The sequence below is a fragment of the Blennius ocellaris genome (genome assembly GCF_963422515.1).
Source record: "Blennius ocellaris genome assembly, chromosome: 5".
In the NCBI taxonomy this organism is placed as follows: domain Eukaryota; kingdom Metazoa; phylum Chordata; class Actinopteri; order Blenniiformes; family Blenniidae; genus Blennius; species Blennius ocellaris.
This window is the reverse complement of record NC_137654.1, coordinates 22,276,355-22,302,245: the sequence shown is the minus strand read 5'-3', so window position 1 is coordinate 22,302,245 and position 25,891 is coordinate 22,276,355. Positions and strand designations below refer to the sequence as shown.

The 25,891-nt window shown below is 44.7% G+C and overlaps 2 protein-coding genes across 3 annotated transcripts; one reads left to right on the top strand and one right to left on the bottom strand.

Annotated features, from left to right (window-relative positions):
- Positions 1-788: 788 nt before the first annotated feature.
- LOC308130520 (uncharacterized protein) lies at positions 789-14,458 on the bottom strand (the record flags this gene model as incomplete). The annotated part of the gene is made up of 10 exons (XM_080496923.1): positions 789-1,154; positions 2,070-3,267; positions 3,346-3,395; positions 4,690-4,806; positions 5,908-6,573; positions 6,709-7,026; positions 7,133-7,204; positions 10,526-10,684; positions 11,352-11,576; positions 13,826-14,458. 10 exons carry the CDS (start codon positions 14,456-14,458, stop codon positions 999-1,001), a joined length of 3,594 nt encoding a protein of 1,197 aa, XP_080353049.1. The 3' UTR covers positions 789-998.
- A 2,837-nt stretch (positions 14,459-17,295) lies between these two features.
- LOC308130085 (oxysterol-binding protein-related protein 2-like) lies at positions 17,296-25,398 on the top strand. Of its 2 annotated transcripts, XM_080496275.1 has the most exons (14): positions 17,296-17,362; positions 17,657-17,805; positions 17,909-18,020; positions 19,187-19,262; positions 19,738-19,872; positions 20,204-20,301; positions 20,376-20,558; positions 20,991-21,098; positions 21,230-21,319; positions 21,415-21,541; positions 21,946-22,065; positions 22,654-22,777; positions 23,105-23,195; positions 23,293-25,398. In XM_080496275.1, exons 2-14 carry the CDS (start codon positions 17,769-17,771, stop codon positions 23,393-23,395), a joined length of 1,404 nt encoding a protein of 467 aa, XP_080352401.1. In that variant the 5' UTR covers positions 17,296-17,362; positions 17,657-17,768; the 3' UTR covers positions 23,396-25,398. The 2 variants fall into 2 exon arrangements, with proteins under 2 accessions (XP_080352401.1, XP_080352402.1); XM_080496276.1 differs by lacking the exon at positions 17,296-17,362 and having other exon boundaries at positions 17,786-17,805; positions 19,118-19,262.
- Positions 25,399-25,891: the final 493 nt, after the last annotated feature.

The following is a 25,891-nucleotide window of genomic DNA, read 5'->3' as shown; positions in this document are numbered from 1 at the left end:
TTTTCGAAAAAAAAAATAATAATAAAGATGCAAAGTGAAATTTAACCACACAGACACTTTATTAAAAATACAGACACACATTTTAACATTCAAATGTTCTTGTGGGTGTTTTCAGTTTCATGTGGCTTCACTGACCCCATGTATCTGGGTTATCATGTTCAACCAAAGCCTCTCCACTGGGAAGTAACCCACATCGATGTGTGTGTTTGTGTAACAGTGGAGGGTGAACTTGTGTGAAATGTGAACCCGTGTGATTGTGCGCCTCCTCCTCCTCCTCCTCGTCCTCTTCCTCCGGCGCTTGCTCGACCTGTCCTTGACCACAACTACCAGCTGAGAGACAAAGAGTCACATCTGATCTCATCTGTGTAGAATCAGCATGTGCTTGAGGGAAATTCAAATGTTGATATTTTATCATCTGTAATACATAGCTGAACATGAAAAGATTTAAAATGCACATTTTGAAATAAAGAATAAAGATAAACATGTTTTTGTCCGGTGAAAGTGGGAGTCAGGAGTCGCAGCCACAGAGTAAAGAAGAGAAGTGAGGTCATGATCCTGACAGGTGAGGAAGTCTTATCCTATTAACCGCTTATCGTGTACTTTTTCTTTTTCTGAACGTGTGGCGTAACAGCCAGCAGTTCTCTAGGAGCTCATTACTGCCTCCTAAACAAGTGTAGGACGTGTGAACAAAATCACCATAAAACCAAAAAAACACAACTGGATTCACACATAATTTCACGTTAGATGTTTGTTTATTGAATGAAATATGAAGTTATCCTCTATAAACATAGTATATAAAATGTATTATAAGTAAGTGACATTAGGATTAAGCTCAAAAGTGGGAGATGGGTTTGTTTTTTTTAATTGCACCAAAAGAAATACATCTAAATACACTTTACTGAGACCTCCACTGAATCACCTTCTGTGAAGCTGAGTTTAAAGACTACGTGTTAAAATCTGTTAATTTCTCTCTGCGGCCTCGATGTGAAGCTTCCGTTTCAGCCGCAGCTTGAGTCTGCCGCCGTGCTCACGGTGGGCGGGAGTCTGTGCCGCTGGAGCTTGCTCGGGTTGGAGGTTTGTCTCTGGGCGGAACGAGACGGACGGGCGAAGCAGAAGGTCAACGTCCTGCTGGAGCTGCACTCATAGTTCCCATCCTGCCGGCAGAAGAAAAAAAACCAGAAACACACTGACGTGAAGCATGACAATTTCCATTATGAAACCATCTAAGGAAACTGAACAGAATAACAAAGAAAATGAAGGAGACATAGTGGATATGAGGATGTTTCCAAAATGACATGTCAAAGCTTAATTTTTTAATAATGAATCTCAGCAAGATAAAGTAGAAAGGATTTAATTATTATTGATGAATATTGTGAGCAATGTGCCAAACACTTCCCACGACTTTATTAGCACCAATTTTGGTAATAATCTATTTGGCACATGTAAATATAACACTTGAATAAAGCTTAATAAACTAGTGCTGTTACTGCACTAATTATTACAAATCAAAAATGACTAATAAAGTAACAATTTTTTTGTAACTTTAAAGTTTCTTGGTCATGTGTACATAGCTATAGTCTAGTACTGCTGTGTCATATTAGCTGTGTATATAATAATAGAGCCAGATATTAAGATTAAGGTTCTTCATTGCTTGCTTTAATGTATTTCTTTCATTTCATTTAAAGCTTTAACTTGTTTCTTTATTACCGGTATTACTTTTCTTTCATTTCTTTGTGAAGCTTTTATGTATTGATTTTATTGCTTTTATTTCTTTGTAAAGCACTGTGAATTGCCCTGTGTTTGAATGGTGCGCTATGAATAAATTTGCCTTGCCTTGGGTCAGTCTAGTGACCGATTCATTCATTAAGTTCAGCTGAAGTTACATCGGTTGATTGGAACATGACCTAAAATCTCGATGTTTCTAAAAAAAAAAAAAAAGTAATGTAGCCGTGTCTGAATTGGTATATTGCTATTTGTGCATTGCTTTGTACAAATACATGTATGCAAATTTTGACAACAACCAATTAAAAAAAAAAACTGAATAGACTGTCGTGCTTTTCCGCACTGACCTCCGTTGTGGTGGTACTCGTGCTTTGTCTGCCGCTCGGGGCCGGGCTGCTCCCCTTCTCCTCCTTCGGCCCCCGACTGGCCTCCTCTCGCTGCTTCATGAATCGTTGGTTGACGATCCTCGTCACGCTGTCGTTCCTGTGCAGCGGGGCGGCCGGAGGCCTTGTCGGGACTCGTTCGAGGCTCTTCGGGCTCTTCGTCTTCTGCCCCGAGCCAGGCGGCGCCGGTTTGTCCGCCCGGCCGCTCACCCTGCGGAGGAACTCCGTCACCAGGCCGTACCGGTTGGCGTTGGCTGCCTTGCTGGGGGGCTTGTTGCCGCTCAGAGAACCGTGGGTTTGAGCCATGCCTGCACGGGGGCTGCTTTGTCGGTGCAAGACGAGGCCCGGGTGACTTTTGTGCGACATATTCCACAGAGCTCGATCCCTGGAAGTGGATGAAGAGGAGGAGGAGCTCAGGTGGGTGGGTGAGGGGATGGAGGACGCGGCAGTAGCAGAGTGTCTTCGGTAGAGTTTCGGCGATGAGGTGGACGACCGGGGTCTCTCGGCTCGGCCCGTTATCCCGTCCAGTGAGGAGGAGATGTGGTGAGAGCGTGCAGAGACGAGTGAGGGGCTCAGGACTCTGGAAGGGCTATTCCTCAGGGCGATGGGGGCCTGAGTCCCATCTGTCTGCTGGCCCACGCTCACCATCTGAGGCTTGATGAGGGTCTGCGTGCCCGAGCAGGCCACGTCTGCCCAGCGCTCCGCTAATCTCCCCCTCTTCTCCTGTGAGCCGCCGTGACTCGTCTGCCTCCAGCTGGCCGTCATCTCCTTCATGTCGTCGCTCAGGTTGGCAGGAGAGCCCAGACAGAGCTGAGAGAAGGAGGTCGGCGGCGTGCACCAGGGGGAGGGCGTGCTGACAGAACCACTGTCTGAGACGGGGCTTTGCGTCTGCTGCGCCAGCTGGACCCTGCGTGCGGACGGCGGGCTGTAATAGATGCGAAAGACCGACTTCTCCGGGGCTGTGTGGCTCCTCTCCATCGACATCTGCTCAAAGTCGAGATCAGGGAAGCTCAGCGGCATGATTAGATGGTCCCACGTCTTAACGGGGTCCTCCTGGTCCAGCTGCGCCGCCTCTTGGCTCAGATAGCACCAGTTCTTGCTCCGCTTAGCACCATGTGGAGAAAACTGTCTCCGGGATCTGCTCCCTGTTGAGCTGCAGATCCTGTGGAAACATCCAAGGTGATGAATTAGTTTGGTCTTCGATGAGCTCATGAACAAGATGTTTGCGGTGAACGCTGACCTGTCGGCTCCACGGGATCGTCCATCATGGAGAACACCGCTGACGGGACGCTGAGGCAAAAGAGAAGAAATATTTATATGGACAAATCCTGTGAGGGAACAATCCGGGCTGAAAATCCAGAAAGACACTCATGGATTCACGGGGATAATAATGAACTCATAGTTTTTCAGCTACTATCCACATGAAGCTGTATCGGTGAGATTTCTAAGTAAAACATGTCCCGTACTCTTTTCTGCAGGTTTCCTGCACCACAACACGTGAATCTACTGAAAGTCGCATCACAAGGTTCAGCAGGAATCCTGAAAATGAGCTTGTCGTTACATTCAGGAGTACTGATGGTGACAATGGAAGCAAACCTGCAGGACCAGGATTTGACTCCACTGTTTTAGATGCATTGCTTCTTTTTTTTTTTTATCTAAGATTTTTAAACTAATTACTTTTTACTTCTGTTAAAACTTTTACTTCCAGATTGACTGTTGTTATTTACATTTTTATGGCTGAATATTTTATGCCTCTTCTTCCAAGATAACTTAAAATGTTCAACATGAGCGCTGTTTATGATACTGAGTTTTTGAGGATGAGTTTTGTCTGTGATCAAAAAGTAAAGATGAGAAAGATTAACACATTTTTGAAATATCAACAACTTTCTGATTAAAATGCTGCTGTGTGGCTGTTGTTTTTAGGACACCGTAACCTTTAAATATGGCTCTATGGTGAACAGCAATATTCAGATGGATAACATTTTACTTTAAAGCATTATAAGCTTTTCAGAAAAAAAAAAAAATGTTATCTCTGATTTGACACAAACTCGGCAAGGGAGGAAGCTGCAGCTGCAGCTCAAGTGAAGACCTGCAAAGCTGATGGCATGCTTTTGTTCAAAACGGAAAAAGTTGTTTCTCTGAGGAAATGCAGGACTACAGTTTAGTCAGTGGAGTAACGAAGACAATCTGGCATTCTGAAGAAGCTCTGCAGTCCTGCTGCGAAATAAAGCTTCATCATTTTGAATTCCGAATGATCGATATGAGGAAATGCAAAAATCTGGGCCTGTACGATGCAGAATCGAATCAGTGTTTTCATGTTGTAGACTCCAACGTGCCTGTCCCGTTTGGCTGCATCTCCTACAAGAGATTACCCTAAATACTCTGGCATGGGTCTTTTCATGATGCCTGTTGAGTGTCAGGACGACGTGTAGCCAGGGACAGAGATCATCAGCTGGACTTCCAGCTGTATCACGCAGACACACACACACACACACACACACACACACACACACACACACACACACACACACACACACACACAGAGCAGGGCAGCTTCTGCCTGAAGGGTAAACACCATCCTTACCTCGGCGGTCTCGCCCGGAGCTGTTCTGGCCTCACTGTCAAATTCAATCCGCTCATCCTGAAGCTCTTCGCCGAGGTCTCGCAACAAGCCTCGCAGCACGGACACCTCTCTTTTATCCTTAACAATAACAACAGCAAAAAAAAAAAAATGCACATGCTTTATTAGATCTCAGGAGTGACGTTTTCACACTGGAGGAGATTCATATGTCAAAAGATGTTTTCCTTTCATTCATTATGTGAACTTTCGCTACAACACTCATAGAAACCTAAACATGTATGATAATAACACACAGAGAAAGATACAAAAAAAGACCATCAAGTTTCCAGATCTAAACATGTATAGTAGAAGTTTTTAAAAGGTCTTTTCCACACGGGAAAGAAATAGCGAGAATGGATGGTAAAATTCCAACTATAAAATCTCAGGCAGGGAGAACTCGCAGCCACACGGCCGACGGTGAAGCAGATCGCAGTGATCAGAGTCACAGATTCCCCATCCATCACTTCACTAAAGAAAAAACCTCCAAGTATGCATTTGGAAGCATCCCTCTTCTGTTACCACAGCTTTCACATTAAAGCAGATTAAAGCAAAATTCATCCCGAGTTGTCCGACAGCCAGTCACAAGCAGTGCATTTACAACACTGTCAAATCCATCCATCTTCATTAAGTTATGTTCAGTGGCTGTTGGAGTCTATCCCAGCTATAACATCGACCAAAAGAGGGTAAACCGCTGACAGATTCCCAAATCAATCACGTGGCTAACACAGAGAGACACTGAGCTACACATACAGCCATAGAACAGTTATCAATTTCACCAACAGGCACGTTGGATCGGTGTTTGGATCGTGAGACGTGGCGTGCTCAGATCCGGATGCTTTCAAAGAGCATGATCAATATACTAACTCTAGGATAATTGCTTGTGCAGAACCTTATGACCATTTTCAAGATATCATTACTGAACTGTAGAGATTTGGATGGATGGTTTCTTTCTCAAGTGAAAATCTAATTGTGACAGTCGTCACAGCCTCAATACAACCTCAACAAGAGGTTGACCAGAAAGAGGACACTTCAGACTATAAACTTGACTGAATTTTTCCTCATTCTTCTTAGTCAGGTTCGGTGTTGTAAATCTTTGAAACCCCCTCATGCTTTTATACTTTTTTTTCCACAACAGTCTCTGTGCTTGTACTTATGCGAGCATCGTGAGTACTTTTATTGTACCTCTTTCCCCTCCGTGTCCGGCCTGTTAACTTGACACCACTGATGGAGGATCCAGAGAATCTGCAAAGAGAGCCGCATCCTCGGATCCCGACAGCTGCTGACAAAATCACGTCGATCGGCAGGCGTTGCTCTGGTTTCTTTTCCTTTCTTTTGCTCCAGCCGTGACTCTCTGATATTGTGAGCGTCGTGGTTTACTTGTCCGTCGTCGCGGGCCGGGGACTTGCCCATATCCTCCAGTACCAGAAGCGTCTCCACCCGGCTGATGAAACCCAAGAGCATGGCCTGCAGAATCTCCAGAGCCTCATTGAGGAACATCTTCTGCGCCTTCCCGTTTGAGTTGGCGTCTGTGGGAGAGTTGAAAGCACTTGTGGGAGGCGAACTGTGGCTGTTTTTAGTTGGTGTTGTCAGGACCTGGAGGGCCGAGCTCAAAATGCAGGAATGATCTCTGAGGGAAAGGAGTGCTTCAAAGTCTTTCACGCTCATTCCCTTGAGCGCCCTGTTGGGTTTGTTGTTGTCGTCGCTCTCGCGGCCGTCGGAAGGGTCCCACTCGCCCCCGATGGGACCTTCCCGCGGGATGTGACACGCGCTCACCATAACGTCATTCTGCGGTCGGAAGCAAACTGCCTCAACGTCCACGTTTCTTTTGTCCGACTCTTCATCCTGACCCTGCTCGCACATCATGGGTCCCACCTTCAGACCTCTCTCTCTATTTTCCATTGCCGTCTGATTTTCATCCGAAACATCCCGGTTCTCTTCCTCTTCCTCTTCACCTCCTCCGCCTCCCCCTCCTCCTCCTCCAACTTTCTCTCTGAGGTCACTCATCTCTGCTCGCAGTCCTCGGTTCTCCACTTCCAACTCCACGATGCGCCGGCTCAGAAGCGTGGCTTCTTCTTCCACCAGTTTCAGGTGAGCTTTGACCTCCGCCTCCCTGCCGCGGGACGAATTCTGCTTCCCTTCTGGCAATTGCGCGGTGTCGACGTCGCCGAAGGCCGCGCGGTACTTGGCCAGATCGTCGCGCATTGCCTCGCTTTCCGATACCAGGTTAGTGAGCTTCTTGCACATGAGGGCCAGTTCCTCTTTGGCAAAGTGGAGTTGGCACTTGAGATCAGCACTGTCATCCTTTTTGTAAACAAACAAAAAAAAAAGCACAATGAAGCACGACCACATGAAATAACTCGGGGATGCAACTACAGAAAATTTGTCATGTATCAGAACTGCATCAAACCTCGATCTGTTGAGAAAGCCTCTTCTCTGCTTTGCTGGCTGTTGATCTGACGCTTCTTTTCCTCTGAGAGCTCTGAGGGGCAAAAACAAATGCTTCACCAAACACAATCCGCAGAAATGGATCCAGATGGGGCAGCACACTGACACAATGGCTCGGACTGTTGCTGGCTGCCTTTATGTGTGGAGTTTATATGTTCTATGTGTATTTGTCGCTTAGATCTCTTCACACACTCACACTAATTCATTTTTTTGGGGGGATTATTTGAAAACCAAAAATCTCCAGGTGAAGGACAGACAGGTGACCAAATGTACCAAAGAATTTGATCTTAAGTAGGCCAGACCAGTAAAATAACCTCTACGGACAATCCCAACTCTAAATGTTTTCCTAACTACATGAACATTTGCAGGGTTTTCTGTATTGTCTGGCCGTCGTGCATCGTCCTTCTCTGTCCTCTTCTTCACAGTAACACTATCTGCTTTTCTTCAGCCCCTCACAAGTTTCTCAGTTAATCCTTTACCCTCATATTGAAATTAAAAGCTACATTTTCGTTGTTATTTCTACACTCTCAAACCCAGTTGATGTGTTTCCCATTTTCATGCTGCCCAAACGTTTCGCGCAAATCTTTCCAGCAGATTTGAATTTTAATCCTGAGAGACTTTCCCAAAATTCTTGAAATAAATTATGTGAGGCTACATTTTATCACTGTTTCTTTTTTTCATTTTCATTTGCGTGTCAGAAACTTGTGATGGAGTGTGACAGTCCTAAGATTTAAAATGTCCTCACATTACGTCTCCCAGCAAAGTAAGATGTACGCAAACATTACCCCAGAACTTAATTAGTAAAGCTAAACTCAAAACCTTGAGTGAAACACAAAATCATTGTACTTTTTAAGCTACGATAAATAAGTGTTTTTGTTTTTGTGATTGTGAAATGTACAAATTGATTTCTTCAGCGTTACACATTCTTGAGGAATCAATTAATAAAAGTAAGACTTTATCCTAAAAGCTCGGAAAACACAAGACCAAAACGCCAAAAACAAGTATAACTTGGAATTTGACTTTATAAGGAGAAATGTCCAAGGATGCGCCTAATGTACGATCTCCCACTTTTATTCCTTCTCTGCACCACATGACTCAAGTTATTTGTAAGTCTGAGCATGAGAGGAATGTAAGCTTGTGTCTGGCAGCATTGTCTCCCCGTTAAACACCAGACTGGATGTCACTGCGTTAATAATAGTGTTCTTATAGTCTAGCTGGAAGGTGTGGACATTAGGACGGTTTCCTGCTCAGGGTCACGTTATGGTGTCTATAGCTGCCCTGATACGTGATATCACTGACAAAAGGTGACATTGTCACCAATGCCGCCGCTTTATCTGTCTCACTGCATATCCTCATGAGGATTTTTGTTATGGTTGAGGTCTGTGCGGCTTCTCTTTGAGCTGACGGCCTCGCGTCTCTTCCTTTAAACAGTCCAGCATCAGAGCAGCGAGGCTCTGAAACGTCCTCCCTCCTTCAGATCTCTCCACTCTGCGTTTTGTACTCCTGGATTAGGTAATCTAAGTGGATTTCCCTGTTGGGATCAAAGAGACTAGCATCTGCCTGAGATGAGTGGACCAGACTTGAGCTCATGCCAAAGCACCGAATCCTGGATTAAACCAAGCACGTGTCTCTGGAGGGCTCTGCAGTAGAGAAAAGGATCCAGCAGGAGAGAATCAAAGGTGCCCGGCATCTTCACTCGATGTGATTTGAGGTGGCGTGGCGGCACCCCCGTTTGATAAAAAGGGGGTGATCAAGGATGGTTTTAGGTCAGTGTGTCAAGGCATCGACAGCCGTCTTTTTGAAGGCCATAATACACACTGATCCAGATTTAGCCTGGCTTAATACAAGCAGAAAGAGAGAAAGCGAGAATCTATTTTTGTAATCTCTCGCACCCTCTCCGCTTTTTTTTTTTTTTTCCCTGTCTTCTCGGCCGACATCATCAGCTGTGCCGAGAGTTCAGGCTCCAGCATACCAGGCTGCTTCACCCAGCCCCGGCACCAGGCAGCTGCCGGCCCAGCCCTCCTCCTCCCATATCCCCGAAAGGGTCACGTATCATCTGACTTCAGGGGGGGGGTACGAGGGATGAGAAGGACAGCTGGACGGGTGCAGCTGTGTGGGGTAACCGGGAGAAGGACAACTGACCACAGAGATGAACATTTAACTTTCTGTCAGTGTTCAGACCACATATCAAGATCTAAGACAAATGAGTTATTCACGGCCCGGTCCAGTCAGCATATACAAGTAACTAAGAACTGGAATGGTTCCCACTACCAAGTGTGGGAAATAAAAGTGAATCCATCAAAATTGGAATATTCCACTGTGAAGTGTGTGTGTGTGTGTGTGTGTGTGTGTGTGTGTGTGTGTGGGGGGGGGGGGGGGGGGGGGGGTTCATTAGAGTTCAAGAAACATTTAATACCACAAAAAAACCCAGCAAGAATTACACATCTACATGTAATCTGCAATTATCATATGACCCACATCTGACCTCACAACCAGAAGGTTCCAGGTCTTAACTTGTAGAGCGATGAAAGCTTTTGATGGTGAGTTTACACTTTCTTCTTATGGGGGGGTGTGGATTTCCACCAGGTCTCCAAAGGACTAATGACTTTACTGACACTTTGTGTGTTAATCTCTCAAAGGCAGTAGGTAGTGATTAGCACTGTGCCCTCACAGCAGAAGGATTCCTTCTGCTGTGAGGGATTCCTTTCTGTGCAGACTTTGCATGTTCTCCCTGCAAATGAACGAGATCTGCCGCAATCTATAGATGTGCTTGCTAATCCGTTTCGATAAATTTCCCGTTGGCGTAAATATGTGTGGATGTTCGTCTCAGTTATCCGCCTTGAGATGAAGCGATGACCTGCCCAGCTTTGCTTTTTCCACCTGTTTGTTGGGACTGGCTGCAGCTCACACCCCTCCCCCAATTCATCTTCCTGACAAAGCTGGTATAGAAGAAGAATGAATAGAACCTTATTGTTCTTTAACAATGAGCAGGCTTTTTTTTTCTTACTCCTATAGTTTAAAGTCTTTAGGGATCAATAATGTATGAATGAAAACCTCAAAATGGCAGATCAGGTTTCACTGGTTTCAAGTTTCGACATCACATCTGTGCTGTTGCTGCCTTTTCACAATTCTCGCTTCTTCCGGCTTTGACAAAAGCATTTCTCACATAGTGCTTTCAAGGGATAGGCTCCAGCACCCCCACAGGATACTGTCCTGGATAGAGTGGCTAGAGGATGGAAGGGCGATTGGTGTTTCAAGAATTTTACCATTAAACTCTGCAGGGTGAAATTGAAACTCCCCTAACAGCTGTTAAGTAAATGCATGACTTATGGGGACTCAGATGTGACAAGCTCACCTCTCTGGCCTTCTCCAGCTCCGTCTGGAGGACCTGCTTGCACACCTCCAGCTCCTGAGTCTTCTCTCGCAGGCCCTCATTGTCCCACTCCAGCTGGGAGTTTTTCTTCTGCACCACCTCGAGCTCAGTGTACAGGCGCCGGGACACGCTCTTTGCAACCTGTCCATGAGGGGGGAAATGGCGATTATTGCAGCTTAAGGGAGGAAAAGTGTTGTTGACTGGACTGTTTTCCCGCAGCAGTCGGTTTGGCTAAAGCCGAGAGACTTTACAAGGAAATTCTTGTGACAGGAGAGGATGGAGGGGGTGAGGGTGAGGCTCTCAGGAATCCAACACCACACACACACACACACACACACACACACCCTGCCCCAGTTCGCAGGAACACAGTCTGGCTGCTCACCATTTAACAACAGTGATTGAGCTGCGACATTTCTGATAAAAGCTGCTTTTATGTTTCTTTACTCAACCAAGAACGGCTCGCCACGTAATTACCCTCCCGTTTGACGAAAATATAAACAGGATGCATGATGAAGACATTTCGGGGTGATAAAAATGTTGCGGCGCGGAGGAACAGCAGGGAGCACTTTACAGCTCAGCAAACAGCCGTGACTCGGGGTGTAGTCAAACTGATTTCAGACCTCCGGCGTGCATGAACACGGCGATCACTGTTTAATGTGCTGAAATGAGGGCGGCTCTGCCGCACGTTTGCGTCGGCGGCTCTGACTGGAAGCGCCGTGATTCATCCAGAGGAGCGTGTTTGTGGAGAAGGCTTTTACTGCTTGACTGGTGGTGAGTGAATATAAGGAGAAACCGCCCGGCCTCTGACCTTGATGTCGTGCTCCAGACTCTTGACCAGCTCCCCGTCCACCTGCCCGGTCTGGGCCACTCGGATGCTGCGGCGCTCGGCCTTGCGGAGGCGGTAGTGGAGGATGCGGCACGTCTTGTTGGCTTGCTCCAGCTGCAGCCGCAGCTCCTGCAGCTGGTACACCTCCTCCTCCTGGAACATGTCGCGCATTTCCAGCATCTCACATCGAAGCTCCTCCACCTCGTCCTGGTGCCACAAAAAAAAAAACACACACACACATACTGAAACCGGAGGCAGGAAGGACTGAAACAACAATACTTTGTTACTGGGCATGAGCCGAGTCATCAAATTCTTCACTTTCATTCTGAATTTTAACATCTTTACCTTTTAATGTCTGCCTTTCAGTAATAGTCGTGAGTCTCAGGCCTTTTTTATTCTTTTAATGACTTTAGTAACTTCCTGTTATTATTTAATGGGGTTAAACAAAGAGGTTTTTCATAGTGTTGGGATGAGAAGGCCTGTAAACTTTGTTCTCATTTGGAACCAAATCTTTTCTTGCAGGCAGTCAGATGGTTACACGGGGGGGGGGGGGGGGGGGGGGGGGAATAAGATTTCCGATGCAGTTTGTTGGGCTTGTTTCCAAAATCTGGGCTGCGGACAGACACGAGCAGTCCATTAGTGGTCACAGACAAGAGATCCTCACAGTAACGTTTATCTGGTTTTGTTTTGGAAACATGAGTGTGTTACTTTGAGCTTTACAAGTGTGTGGTCAGTTTGAATGGGGGCACAGCTGTCAGCAAGGTCGATGCCGAAAGACGTGCCGGGTTTGATCTGTCTGGAGTTTGCATATTTTCATCGCGCACGCATGAGTTTTGTCTCTGCACTCTGGCTTTTCTCTAACGAAAAGCCAGTAACGATCTAAAAAAACACGCATGCTGCTTATCTTATTTGGTGAGTCTAAGTTGTTGTTTACCCATGCCCACTGGCACTGCCAGATGTGGATGTTCTAAATGTGAAGAGATAACTTTAGATTCGATGTTACAGTAAGTAACAATAGAGTTTTAAAATCTTTGGACTTTATGTAAGGAGCATTAATGTACTGCTTGTGTTGTGAGCTAATTTGAGACGCTAGCTCAAGCGAATCCAGCGATTTCACAAGAGGAACTCTATTTTGATTAAAAATATTTGACACCACTGGTCTCACCACACTGAAGGTGTGACAGAGACGTGATGGATTTGTCCTGAATGTCATATGACTGCTTCAAGTTCATATTAAAAACTCGGTTTCTTAAGGTATTTTAGAGAAATGCACTATAAAATGATCTGTATTATCTTTATGAGAAATGCAATTTAGTGCATTGTATTTATAGTTGTAACATCATATAGCGGAAGGTGCCTTTGAATTTACAAAAAAAGTAAGGTATGAGTGTATATGGAAAACATCTTTAAACTATAAATATGAATTTGAGTTGATAAACTAGATTGTGATTAACACAGACTCATCCTCACTCTTTATTAAAGTGGTACAACTGATAGTCAACAAAGGCACTTCCGTTCAAAGTTTGCATATTCTTCCTGTGTGGGTTTCCTCCAGGGACTTTGATTTTCTACTTCCCTTTTCAAGGTGTCCCTTCCCTTCCCCAAAGTCAGCTGGGATGAGGTCATCACTCCAACACAGGGTTATCAGGGACAGACACATTCACACCAACAGGTCATTTACAGATACGTCTTTGTGCTCTTGGAGTAAGTCAGAATATTTAAAAACCCTGGATTCTCACCTTGATTTTCTATGAAATGGCAACGCTCACCACTCCATCACCTACTTCCACATATCAAGCATTTTCAGTATTCGTCAACATTGATAAGGAATTTGTCAAATCAGAAGATTTCAGCTTTAGAAATAGACCTGAAACTCTTACTGCAACACTGGGCCTTCAGATGGTTGAATGTGTACTTTTAAAATGCGAGGACACAAAATAGGGAGGATAACAAACGTGTTTGTAAAGCCAATCTCCGGACCCCGGATATCCAAGTGAGTGCATTAATTAAAGAGTAATTTCCTGCCTTTTAAACGCGCACATGTGTTGAGTGTTACTAATCTCGTCTGATAATCAGTTTAAGTTTTTATTCTTCCTAACTTAAAAAAAAAACCGAATTAATCTAGGCTTATGTGCCATACAATTCCGGTTTTTCGCCTCTTAAGGTGAGGCCTGGAGCTCTGAGGTTAGTCTGACTTTTGATTCGTCCATCAGCTTCTCCTCACTTGCTCCGGACTCTCTAATGAAGAATGACACGGCTTTAGCTCCAGCAGAAAATCTGCTCTCGTCTTGAAAGTCTGCGGGCTTTCCACAAGAACACACACACACACGAGAAAATCTACACGTATATGAGAACCATATAGACTATTTCAATCCAGATACCGTGCAAACTGACTTAAAGTGAACTCAATCAAACCAACTCGATTAGGCAATGAGATTAAAGTAGATTAAACTTACTTTTAGGTACTCGTTCTCTGATCTCAGGTCCTCCACCTCTCTGACTAAGTCTTCAGTTGTATTCCCCATCATGAGGTCAATAAATGCCCCCGGGGAGTCGAATAAACTGAGCCCCGCCGGCGCAGCATCCAGCTGGGGCGCACCGCCGCTGCCTCCCGCTGCCGTTACGCACGGTGCGTTTCCGGCGGCCGCGTCCTCTCCGTCCCGGCTCAGATCAGCTTTGCCGTCGATCCAGCTTAAAACGTTTTCGCTACTCGGGGAGTCGTTCTTGGTGCCCTCAGATGGGCAGTCGGATATTTCTGAACTGCTGTCCGACGAGGAGAGTTTCCCGGACAGGCAGCCGGAGTCCTTGCTCAGGTCCTCGGAAGCGTTGCTGGCGTCAGAGAGCTTCCTCTGCGCGCACGGGCTCCTCTGGCACTCCGCGCCGGCGCCGGACGGAACTTTCCCCGCTCGTTTAGCCTGCGCTACCTCGGTTTTCACCTCACTCGCATGGTCGCACTGCTCCAGCTCGGTGTCCTTCACAGAGGAACAGCCCTGCGCCTCTTTATTGTCCTTTTTCTTGTTCTGCTGCGTCTTGGATTGCTTTTGATTGCGGAGCGCAGTCTTTGCGCTTTTATCTCCGTCCCTGTTCATCCCGACACCCTTTTCTAGTTTGTTCTCTCTTTTCTTGATGGACAGGAAGACCGCTACTCAATCTAAAAAAAAGAATATTCTGAAAAAAAAAATGGTAAAGATGGAAAAAAAAACTAAAATCCGCCACTCACAGACAGAGGAGCTCCGACCGGCTGCCCTCCAGCCTGAAGACTGAAAGTTTGGCACAGCGCGCTCAGAGTCTGAATTCACTGTCAACACTGTGACATTGACGTGGATTAACACTGGCGTCCGGTTACTGTGTCCAAAATAAAACCATTTTAACAGAGGAAATACTCTGAAAATTTTGTTTTCACCAAAGTAAAATTATAATTAAAAAAAATGAAATTCTGCAACTTAAATGTTTTTAAGCCTCGTTATAAGTGCGTTTAACAATAACTTAATTAAAGGATACCATTTGATAACACTGGCAAGTAATGGAGCATGTTGTCCACACTTTTTGTCTAAAGACACAATGTCTAAGACACCCAACTCTCTTAGAGAGACACCCTTTGTCTCAATAAGTTTATTGCCACACTTCTTACTGCATTTTACATAAAATACTGTTGGGATCCATTGGCAATGAGTTTGGAGACACACTACTACTCTTTCAATGTATAAATCAAGTCTCTTTGAACAGCCTGAAAGAGTAGCAATCGTAAATATACAAACAAAAGGTCTGTGGAGTCCTGTGGATGGGTTATGTTATGGAATGGGGGGAGCTTAAGCGGAAGGTTTATGGCAAAAAGGGGTAACAGGGGATCCTGGGTATGGAAAGAAAGACCACAGCACTCACAAAAACCTAATTAAAACAAACATGATGAAGGTATACCACACGATTAAACATCTACTCCACTATTGTCAATTTAAAGGTCTGTAACACAAGTTTTAAAATCATTATTAGTGATAAGTTCCTGTAAATTTTGTGATTTTTGAAGCGTTCCAGACAAAGGGAGAGTTCATGAATGCCCTCTTCCTAAACCCAGTCCAAAGAGGGCAAACTGCATGTTGAATTTGATCTTAAAGTGACATTTATGCAGAGATATGATGCTAAAATAATTACTTTATAAGGGAAGGTGTACCAGAGGAGCCTGTGAGCAGACAACCATCCAACCTCGGCATGCTGATATAGTGTTGTAGGATTTACTAAGATCCAGTCGTTAATCTTAAGACATACTGATAAGTCGCATGCAGCAAATGCAATGATCAAGCATTCATATAAATCCCCATAGTCTATTTATGGCAAAAAAGTAATAGCAACAAGTGCAATATAAGCAAATAATAATAAAGTAATGAATTGTGTGTGTGAGTGTGTGTGTGTGTGTGTGTGTGTGTGTGTGTGTGTGTGTGTGTGTGTGTGTGTGCGTGCGCGCGCGTGTAAACACCCAATCGTTCTCTTCATTCACCATTGTATAAGTTTGCTGTATTTGTGTTGTTGCTGTACATGGTGTAAAACTGATGGGACATATATGTTGACTGATGACGTTGCAAGAGTAAAAGCGCCACCTTGTGGAGAACCCGAGCTGTGTTTCGTGGTTTGTGTTTCACATGCGGTCGTTTTTCATTGTTTCAGTGACCACAGCTGCAGCATTCTTGCAGAAACCACACAGTTTTATTCTACTGACTCCCCAAAGGTCACATCCCATCAGTTCCTTATTGCCTCTGAGCGGGCAAAACCCACAGATTATGCTTTACCGACACACACACACACACACACACACACACACACACACACACACACACACACACACACACACACACACACACACACACACACACACACACACACACACACACACACACACACACACACAGTGAGCTGCCTGCTCATTGGTCACTGCAGTAGGTGTGTGGAGACGCACAGGAGGGTGTGAAGGCTCAGCATGTGCTCCATCTTTACATCCATCACATGGAATAAAAATGGCAAACCCAGACTTGAATGGAGGGGGAAAAAAGGAATCTGGAGAAATATATGTATTATGAATAAAAGCCTGATTCAGATTTTGTAATTCAAAACAATCATTCGAAAGAGTTTTTGTTTTTAGGTCACATGCACAGCAAATCCAAAGATGTATGATGTATTTTCTTTATTGGGAAATGTAACTTGTAACTATGTAGATGATATATCATCTTTATTATGCTTCATGAAAATAATCTAACTATAAAATATAATTTAAAAATCATTATACTTATGTAAGAACCCTTGCACAGGTCGTGTAATTAATTTTGTTTGTTTTGTTTTCAGTCAATCTAAACCTTATACTGCTCCCATTTCATGTTTTTACAGTGGCCAAATTTGGCCCAGACCAGTAACTCCCCAATATCTTTTGAAATATATTATTAGGAAGTACCGCTAGCCTAACTGGCATTAATAATAAATTCCACTTGAATTTGGATGACATTTGAGGTGTATTTCCTTTGTGTGAACAATTACTGGATCTAAAATCTGTCAACACATACTTAAAATCCACCCAGAGGAGCATCAGTGTACAAACAAAATATAGCACCAGTACAAAAGTATACACATTCGAAAGATTGCAAGTTTTTTCTTATACATTTTATTGACATTAAAAACAGATTACATTCAAATGTCAAAATGGGTCAAATTGAAACTCAAACATGTTCATATACACATGTAATAATTTGTACGAGTCCCGAGATGGTTGAATCAGACACATCTATGTCGCAGTGGGGTAATATGTTGTGTTTTATTGACTTTTTTGGGGGGGGTGTTGTGTTTGAAAAGGCTGCAGGACTCCTCTTATTTGTAGCGCGCTCCTGGCTGCTCTCTGATTGGCTCACACACCTGTCAATCACCGTGTCCTTGCCGCCCTCTTCCGCCCAGCTTCACAGGCAGCCTTCGGTTGTTTATGTTTCACACAGCGAAATTTTGACCTTTCCTCACAGGTACACTTTACTAAACTATGTCCAAGAACCCGTGTCGGTGTCCGTGTTGCCGTGTCGGTGGCGCTGCGGTTGTCTTTCGCTCACGTCGTGTCCAGGCTTGACAGTTTAACTCAGCAGCAGCTGAGATGCTAAAGGCTAGTTAGCTCTCGGGTGAAGCGGCGGCTCTCGAGCGGCTCCCGGAGAGCGAGACAGGCCTTCATTGTTGGGACATCGGCAAGCGTTAGATAATATTTAGCCCCCGGTGACCGCGGGCGGCCTCTCCGTTCGTCGTTAACCCCGCTGTCCGTGTTGCAGGTGCCGTGTGTGCGTGTGTGTGTGTGATGCTCGGGAGGCGTCTGGGCTGCAGGCACAGGCCCCCGGGGGGAAACATGACTTCATAACCCTGCGGCTTCGACCAGAGCTCAGCATGAACAGCGAGGAGGAGTTTTACGACGCGGAGACCGGTGAGACAGACCCGTAAATACCCGGCTCCACACGGCGACGTTGTTGCCCGCCGCTCGTCAGTGACGGCTGCGTTGTTGATCCTCTCCTCTCCTCTCCTCCCAGGGCTGGAGTCGGACGATTCCTGCGAGGTCAGTTTCAAAGATGCCCTGGTGTTTGACGGCAAGCCGGGGGCTGACGGCAGAGCCGCGCAGGAGAACGGCGTGTGGGAGAGGAGGTGAGCAGGGAGGAACCAGGGAACACTGGAGGACCAGCAACTGCACATTCTGCAATGATGCGTTTGTTTGTGTAAATCAATTCGTTTGCAAGCAACTGCAGTTCAGCACCTAGAAACTGGACTGTGCAGTACAAAATACTCACAAATGCATGTAAACTTCTTTTTTTTTTTAAGTTTGTCTTTCTGACACTTAGCAATAACCCACAAAGTTGTGTCCTTCATTAATGACAATAATCGATCTTGCTTGTTGTGTTGGACAGACACTAGGCCTCGATCCTCCTCTTATCACCTGAACTCTGGATGATCGAGATTGTGTGATATGTTGTTGGCAATGAATTTCTTCAAGACGCATTGAGAAAGTTAATCTCATTGGGGGTTTTTTTAAGAAACACTTGTGGTGGTTCGGCCATTTAATTAAGGGTGTGTTTACTTCATTATTGGGTTGAGTTCAAATGAACCCTGTGGTGATTGCTGCTTTAGCGTGGCCCATTTGTGGAAAACTTCCTCTGCCAAAGTCCACTGGAAAAGTAGGTCTCCGTATGATTGATGTTGTTCCATTAAAGTCTAAATGCAGCATCACCTGACAAGCTGTAAGTGGACCAAATACTTTTTTTTTAAAGTTTTGAATGGAAACCATTGATGTTCTTAAAACGTATGTCGATCATATGTAAAATGCTGTTGATTTTTGCAGCAACAGGAGTACAACGCACCAGGAACATTTGAGACTAAGATGTTTCTTTCATTTGGATATTTCATGTTTCCCAATATAAATGCAGTACCAATTTAGAGTTACTTTAAAATGAGACAAATACCCGCCCGAGAAGCATGTTCGCTCCAGGAGATGACAGAATCCATGTCCCCACAGACTCTCGACATGTTTCGTCATTCCTGTTTGCTCTGCATGTTCTCACACGATCGCGTCTATCTTTAAGTGAGCGAGTTTGAAGGTGTCATCATGCATGCATTTTCCATGCGTTTTCCCCCCCAACAATCCCAGTGGAAACCACGTTTTTATGTTGACCAGCAAACGCTTCCACTGCAAAGCGTTTTCCCGTTGGTTTCCCAGTGACCCCGTCGTTTTGACTGCTCATTTTCAGCTTTGTTGGAAGTTTCTGTTGGATTCCGTCAGATAATCTCTGATGTCATTTGATTGGATCGTGTCCCAGGAAAACGCTGCCAGCCGAAATGATCTCCAGAAACAACTTCAGCGTGTGGAATATACTGAAGAAATGCATCGGCATGGTGAGTCCGGCCTGCCTGTTAAACTGCCGGAACAAAACGACACCCTTGTTCCGTGCAGCTACGCTCAACTGTGATCTAAATTTTTAACGTGAGATTTTCTCCCAACGAGCTGTAGCCAGATTCTCGACTCGTGTGAATGTATTGTCTCAAACTAAATAATTCAACAACTTACATAACTCACATTTACTTTCAACTCTCTTCGACGAGATCATTCATGACTGAGCTCGTTTTACTTCTGGAAATGCAGATGTAATAAACTAAACGACTTAAATGAACATGAGGGGTAGAAGGAAAAATGTGTGGTCTTTCCTGAAAAGGGACTTTTTTTTTTTTTTTTTAACGACATGCAAGTTGTGTAATACAGTCCACGAATTCATAGAATAAATGCCGTTCAACAAACTGTGCGACTCGGGTTCGTCACGCAGTTTATGTTTCCAGCTTAAATACACCCGATTCTTCTTGCGGTGCGTCACAGGAGCTGTCCAAAATCGCAATGCCCGTGGTGTTTAACGAGCCGCTGAGCTTTCTCCAGAGGATCTCGGAGTACATGGAACACACTCACCTCATCCACCGAGCCTGCAGCTTGTCTGACTCCATGGAGCGCATGCAGGTACGAGGTCTGGTGACAGTTTGATTGAGCCATTCTTCACCCCCCTCCCCCAATTCTTATGCCGTTAACTTTGTTTTGTGTCAGACACTTCAAACACTTTTTCTTTCAGCAACAGAATTCTTTGCCAGAATTACCCTGAACGAAAACTGTCGCAGATCACATTGCAGTTTATGAGCCCATATTTTCGCCCTAACCAAATTACACAAATATTCTCCTTGACGGTCGCATAAAACCAAAGAGAGTCTCAGGGAGCAGAAGTAAAGGGTCGACTCTTAAATTTGATGAAATGATATTATCAGTCGTCGTGTCTCACTGTGCATCTCCGTGACAGGTCGTCGCTGCGTTCGCCGTCTCGGCGGTTGCATCTCAGTGGGAAAGGACTGGAAAGCCATTCAACCCGTTGCTCGGGGAGACGTACGAGCTCACGAGGTACCTGGGGTCGGACGGGTTCACTCGGTCACGCACTCTGGACGATAACTCATTTGCGCGTTTGTTTTTCCAAGAGAGGAGGAAGGATACAGGTTGATCTCGGAGCAGGTGAGCCACCACCCACCCGTCAGTGCCTTTCACGCTCAGTCGCTGAAGCAGGAGTTCGAGTTCCACGGCTCCATCTACCCAAAACTCAAGTTCTGGGGCAAAAGTGTGGAGGCGGAGCCGAAAGGCACCATGACGCTGGAGCTACTAAAGTGAGTATTACTCTATGGAAAGGTTAAAATGATGACATCTCATTTAGACGTGACTGCTGCGTAATTTGTTTCATGCGTGTTTTGGGTAAATGAATATCAAGGCCGATCAGCGAAAGCTGGTGGAGTGTTTGGTTTCGAGGAGAAAGGAAGTCTTCATGAGCTTTTCCATCTTCAATATTATATTCAAGCGTGAAACTCCCAAGATATAACAGCGCTGTTATGCATATAAAACTGGATTTTAAAATTGTACTTTGAATAGCGGTAGATCGTCGGTCGATAAAATGTTCGTTCGGCAGTTAATATTCATATGTTAGCATAATTTTAGTTTTTTAGTTTTTCTTTTCCAATGTACTTGTTGATGCAAGTCTTTTTTTTTCTTCTCTGTTCATCCTCACACAGACATAACAATGTTTTGTTTTCTTGTTCCTCCAGACATAAAGAAGTGTACACGTGGACGAATCCACTTTGCTGCGTGCACAACATCATACTGGGAAAACTCTGGATTGAGCAGTATGGAACAGTGGAAATTCTGAACCACAGGTAAAAAAAAAGAAAAAAAGACAAGTTCTTTATAGTGCAAATGACAAATGCTGGACGAGTGACTTGTGATTTTAATTGTTGTATGATTTATTGCTCTCGTGGTCATTTTATTTGTCGGTTTCATTTCTCAGCACGGGCGAGAAGTGCGTGTTGACGTTCAAGCCGTGTGGGATGTTTGGAAAAGAGCTGCATAAAGTAGAAGGTTTTATTCAAGATAAAAGGTGAAGCGCTTCACCGCTTCCATAAAACCATCATTTGTGTGCGTTTAGGTTTTCGTTTTCTCTGAACTGAACGGTGTTTCGTTTTGTCGCTTCAGTAAGAAGAAGCGCAGAGTGATCTACGGGAAGTGGACGGAGTGCATGTACAGCGTGGAGCCGAAGGTCTACGACGCCTATAAGAAGTCGGAGAAGAAGTCCAGCGGAGACCCAAAAAAGCTGCGACAGGTGAGGAGGCGTGTGGCGGCGGCGACGTCCGCTCGCAGTTTTGGTTTTTTTTGCTTTCGTGTTCATCTTTGACTCGTTTTGCGTGTGACTTGTCACTCATCCCTGTGGAAATGTTTTCTCAAACGGTATCTTCTCCTTTCACAATAAACATGCAGTGGCATTAGTCGAAGGTAAGGCGACGGTGTACTTGGTATCTGTCATGTGCTGCTGCTGTTGTCCAGTGGCGTTCAGAGTGTAGTGTATTGATGAGATCATTGCCGGCACTCGTCCATACTGCCTTGCAATGACGTGCGTCGTCGCTTGAGAGACGTGTTGACTCTGTGGCTGTGTGGATCACCTCTGTGTTTGCTCCGACACGGCTGGTCCTCGTCTGAACACGTTTACTCACCCCGGCGCCTCTGCAGGAACACAGCAGCGACGGCGAAGATGCCGACGAGATGCCGGAGGTTCAGGAGACTGTGACTGTGATACCAGGAAGTGCCTTATTGTGGAGGATAACGCCGCGGCCCGCTCACTCGGCGCAGGTCAGAGCACCCGCAATATGTTTTTCGAGAGGCCGCGAATCACTTCCTACCAACGACGTCATCGTTCAACTGATTGTTGTTGATCGCTTGCACTCAACCAATCAAATCAATCAGGCAGGAAAATGTTAATCGTAAGAAACAAAATTTGCCGAATCATCAAAATATTTTTAATGTAATTGTGTTGGGGTTTTTTTTAGATGTGGTTTACTGAGACCTGAGCATAGATTTATCTGCTGATAATTTATTGGGATGTGATTAAAGTAGTTTCAACAAAAGCCCAATAAAAGACGAAATGAGCCGATGTGGTTTTTCACAAACCACGAGGCTCACTGAGGTTTTAAATGACCAATTAGTTTATAGCTGTGTAATACATTTCAATGTACGTGATGTTCCTCCTCGGTCACAAATAAAAAATAACTGATGATTTTGAGCAGAACTCAACATTTTTGTCTTCATAAAGTAAGATTTATGGTAAATCCATCACATCAGATGGTTCAGATCATTTCCTTCAAAGTTGTTGGTTTGGGTTTGCAATAGGTTGTAAGATTTCCTCGCGAGGAGACGTTAACTTTTCTCTCTTGCCTGTAGATGTACAACTTCACCAGCTTCGCCCTGACACTCAACGAGCTGGAGCCCGGCATGGAGAGACTGCTGGCTCCCACAGACTGCCGGCTGAGGCCCGACATCAGGGCCATGGAGAACGGAGACATAGGTGAAGACCTTCGTCACGCCGATCCGCAGCTTTCGACTTGATGAGAAAAGCTGTGGAATGTTTTCCTTTTTATAAGACCTGTTGTTAAGGCAACAAACGACAATCGGACCTCAAAAATATATATAATAATATTGTGTGTGTGTGTGTGTGTGTGTGTGTGTGTGTGTGTGTGTGTGTGTGTGTGTGTGTGTGTGTGTGTGTGTGTGTGTGTGTGTGTGTGTGTGTGTGTGTGTGTGTGTGTGTGTGTGTGTGTGTGTGTGTGTGTGTGTGTGTGTGTGTGTGTGTGTGTGTGTGTGTGTGTGTGTGTGTGTGTGTGTGTGTGTGTAGACTCGGCCAGTACGGAGAAGGAGAGGCTGGAGGAGAAACAGCGAGCGGCACGCAGAGAACGATCCAAGGACGAAGAGGAGTGGTCGACCAGGTAAAAGTTTCTCTTTTGAAAATGGTCTTCGTGTCAGTTTCGCCGTTGGAACGTCGTCTCTGAATCCCCGGGTCTGACGTCTCCGCCGTCTCTCCAGGTGGTTCCAGCTGGGAAGGAACCCCCACACGGGAGCCGAGGACTGGCTGTACACCGGAGGATACTTTGACAGGAAGTGCAGTGACTGTCCCAACATTTATTGACACAGGAGGAGCTCGGTGTAAACACCTTCTCTCTGATTTAGGATTCACTTTGTTTCTCAGCAGCTAAGATTTGTGACTTTTTTTTTCTCCTTTTTTTTTTTGACGGCCAGACGCCTGCTGGTCTTTGTTAGAGCCGCCGCGTTCGTCTGATTATCCGCAACTGTGAAGGATGTGTGATGATACGGAGGATTTTAGACTTTACTTACTGTAAATGTTGACATCAAAGCATCTTCATCTTTACATGCCCTGAACGTGTGTGTGTGTGTGTCGCTCCCCATTGGAGGGTTTTGAACCTGCGTCCAGTGGGACCTCAGGACACAAAAAGGGGGATTTCTTCAGTTTCTAGTTCAGGTACTCCACGATAATCTCACCTCGTAGACTCACCACACACTTCTGTCGCGTCGCATTCAAATATCAGGGGTTATTTAAACACACATGCTACTTTTGTATTAGCCTCTTTGACACTTAGATGTCTATTTTTAGTTAGAGCACTAAAACATGCGTAAACTGTCACAAGTGTTTCCGTGAATAGAGACTTAAAAAGTAGAGATAAAAGCTGCTTATAACTCAAGTTTACTGCCGCGTCGGACACACATCGACGGTACCTTTATCCCGTCGACCGCTGTTTATGTAGATTACGTGTATAATAGCTGGTGCATGCATGGTCACCGGGGTGATTATTCACACACAAGTTAAAGCCATAAAGAAAACCTTTCCTGCACTGAGTAGAAATGTATTCATGTGGAACTTCAAGGTTAAATGATGCAGAGACTGACTAGAGCAGCAGTTTTTTTTTTTTTAACGTGTTGCAAAGGCGCCTCCCGGTCAGTACGTGTTGGTTAGCAGATGGTGGAGTGCATCAGACTCAGAAGAATCACTCTTATATTCCTGAAAGGGGGAGAAAACTACTAATATACAGCAAAGTGATCGTATGTATCAAACTAATATCTGATATTTTCTTGTACTTTTTGTTTATTGGGTACTTTTGTCCTTCAGTTCAATACTCGATATTTTTTCCGCCTCCAAATTTTAGTATTTGACTTCATTCAAAACTCTATTATCAAACATTTGGAAATGAATTATAAATTATAATTTCTAAAACCACAATAGAAATACAAATTGTACTTTTTTTTCCCTTCGCGTTTCCATGAATTGCAGTAAATAGTTGAGATGAATTTGGCCGTCTGTGGTTATATCCACGTGTACATCGAGGAAGGTGATTTAGCCTCAAAGAGGATTTCTATGTAGTTAATTGAATGTTATAGCGGCGACATCAACAATTATTTAAGCCACTTTTTGGGGAAAAAACCAAATCAGTTTGTTTGATAGAAAGACTTAGAGCCTGGACATGGTGTGGTGTCCTCTGGGGAGGTGCGCTCCACTCTGCTTCCAAGAGAAAGTTTTCCGCCGTGACGGTTTTCTCTCACACGTACGGACGAGTAACTCAGACCGACTGCAGTCCAGCTCATTCCTTCAGTCAGTCGCAGGCCTGACTGCAGCATACATCTATGCAAAGTGATTTATCCCCTCTCCTAAGATGTGAAAACTTCAGAATCCACTCCAGCGGGTCGTCGGTGTGACAGATAAAGCAGGTGATGAATGTCGTGTGCCGTTTATATAAACACTCGTATACACACACATGCAGCGACGGCTGCTGTTGAACAGCGTGGATAATATATATTTTTTGTTTCTTCTTCAAGCACTAATATTAAATTAAACTGCACATGTAAGCGCTCACAGTCCTATGCACATGTATGTACAGTGAAATCTCCATCCAGTCTTCCCACCTTCATCTTTTACTCTTCAAAGCACTTTGTGACGCCTGCGACTCCTCAGAGCCGCCGGCCTTCTCCTCCTCCTCCTCCCTCTCGTCTCCTCGTCCAGCCTCCGGGCTGGAAATGTTTACATTGTGAATTTGTTGATTTCATGTGTTTCCCCTCCTTCATACTGCCCTCCAGAAACAGCCATATGCATACAAAGCATATTTAAGAAAATAAATTATGGACTACAAACTCAACATCTTTGCTCCATTATTTACACTGTGTGTGTGTGTGCGCGCGCTTTTCAGAGGCAGCTATTAAAACACACATTTCAATTAAATTCTTCCATTAATTAAAAACCAATGACAAGCAAAACAAAGGTTTAAAGGCAATTTGCATTTTAAACTCATTTAAGCTACAGGCAATTGTGAAGCATATATATATATATATATATATATATATTGAAAAGCATTACAAGTATAAAGACACTTTTTAATGGTGAGTTAAATTTGTTCACCAGGTTGAGAATATAGAAACTACAAACACCTCTGGATACTTTTACCTCTCCAGTTATTTTTCACTGTTCTATGATTAACGTGTCTTTCAAACACATCTTTTATGTAACACAACAATAGTGCCATGGTGTAACTCCCTCAAATCATCAAATTGTTCAGCAGACCTAACCAGTGTGCAAAGTTTCTCAAAATGTTATGTGTGATAAGTCCCTTAAAAATAC

What these genes read in the sequence shown, in the direction of transcription:
- LOC308130085 (XM_080496275.1), top strand. Translation starts at nt 17,769, where the DNA reads ATGAACAGCGAGGAGGAGTTTTACGACGCGGAGACCG. An exon ending in GGCCCGCTCACTCGGCGCAG is followed by an intron (nt 22,066 to 22,653) that starts GTCAGAGCACCC and finishes TCTTGCCTGTAG; the next exon opens with ATGTACAACTTCACCAGCTT. An exon ending in GAAGAGGAGTGGTCGACCAG is followed by an intron (nt 23,196 to 23,292) that starts GTAAAAGTTTCT and finishes CCGTCTCTCCAG; the next exon opens with GTGGTTCCAGCTGGGAAGGA.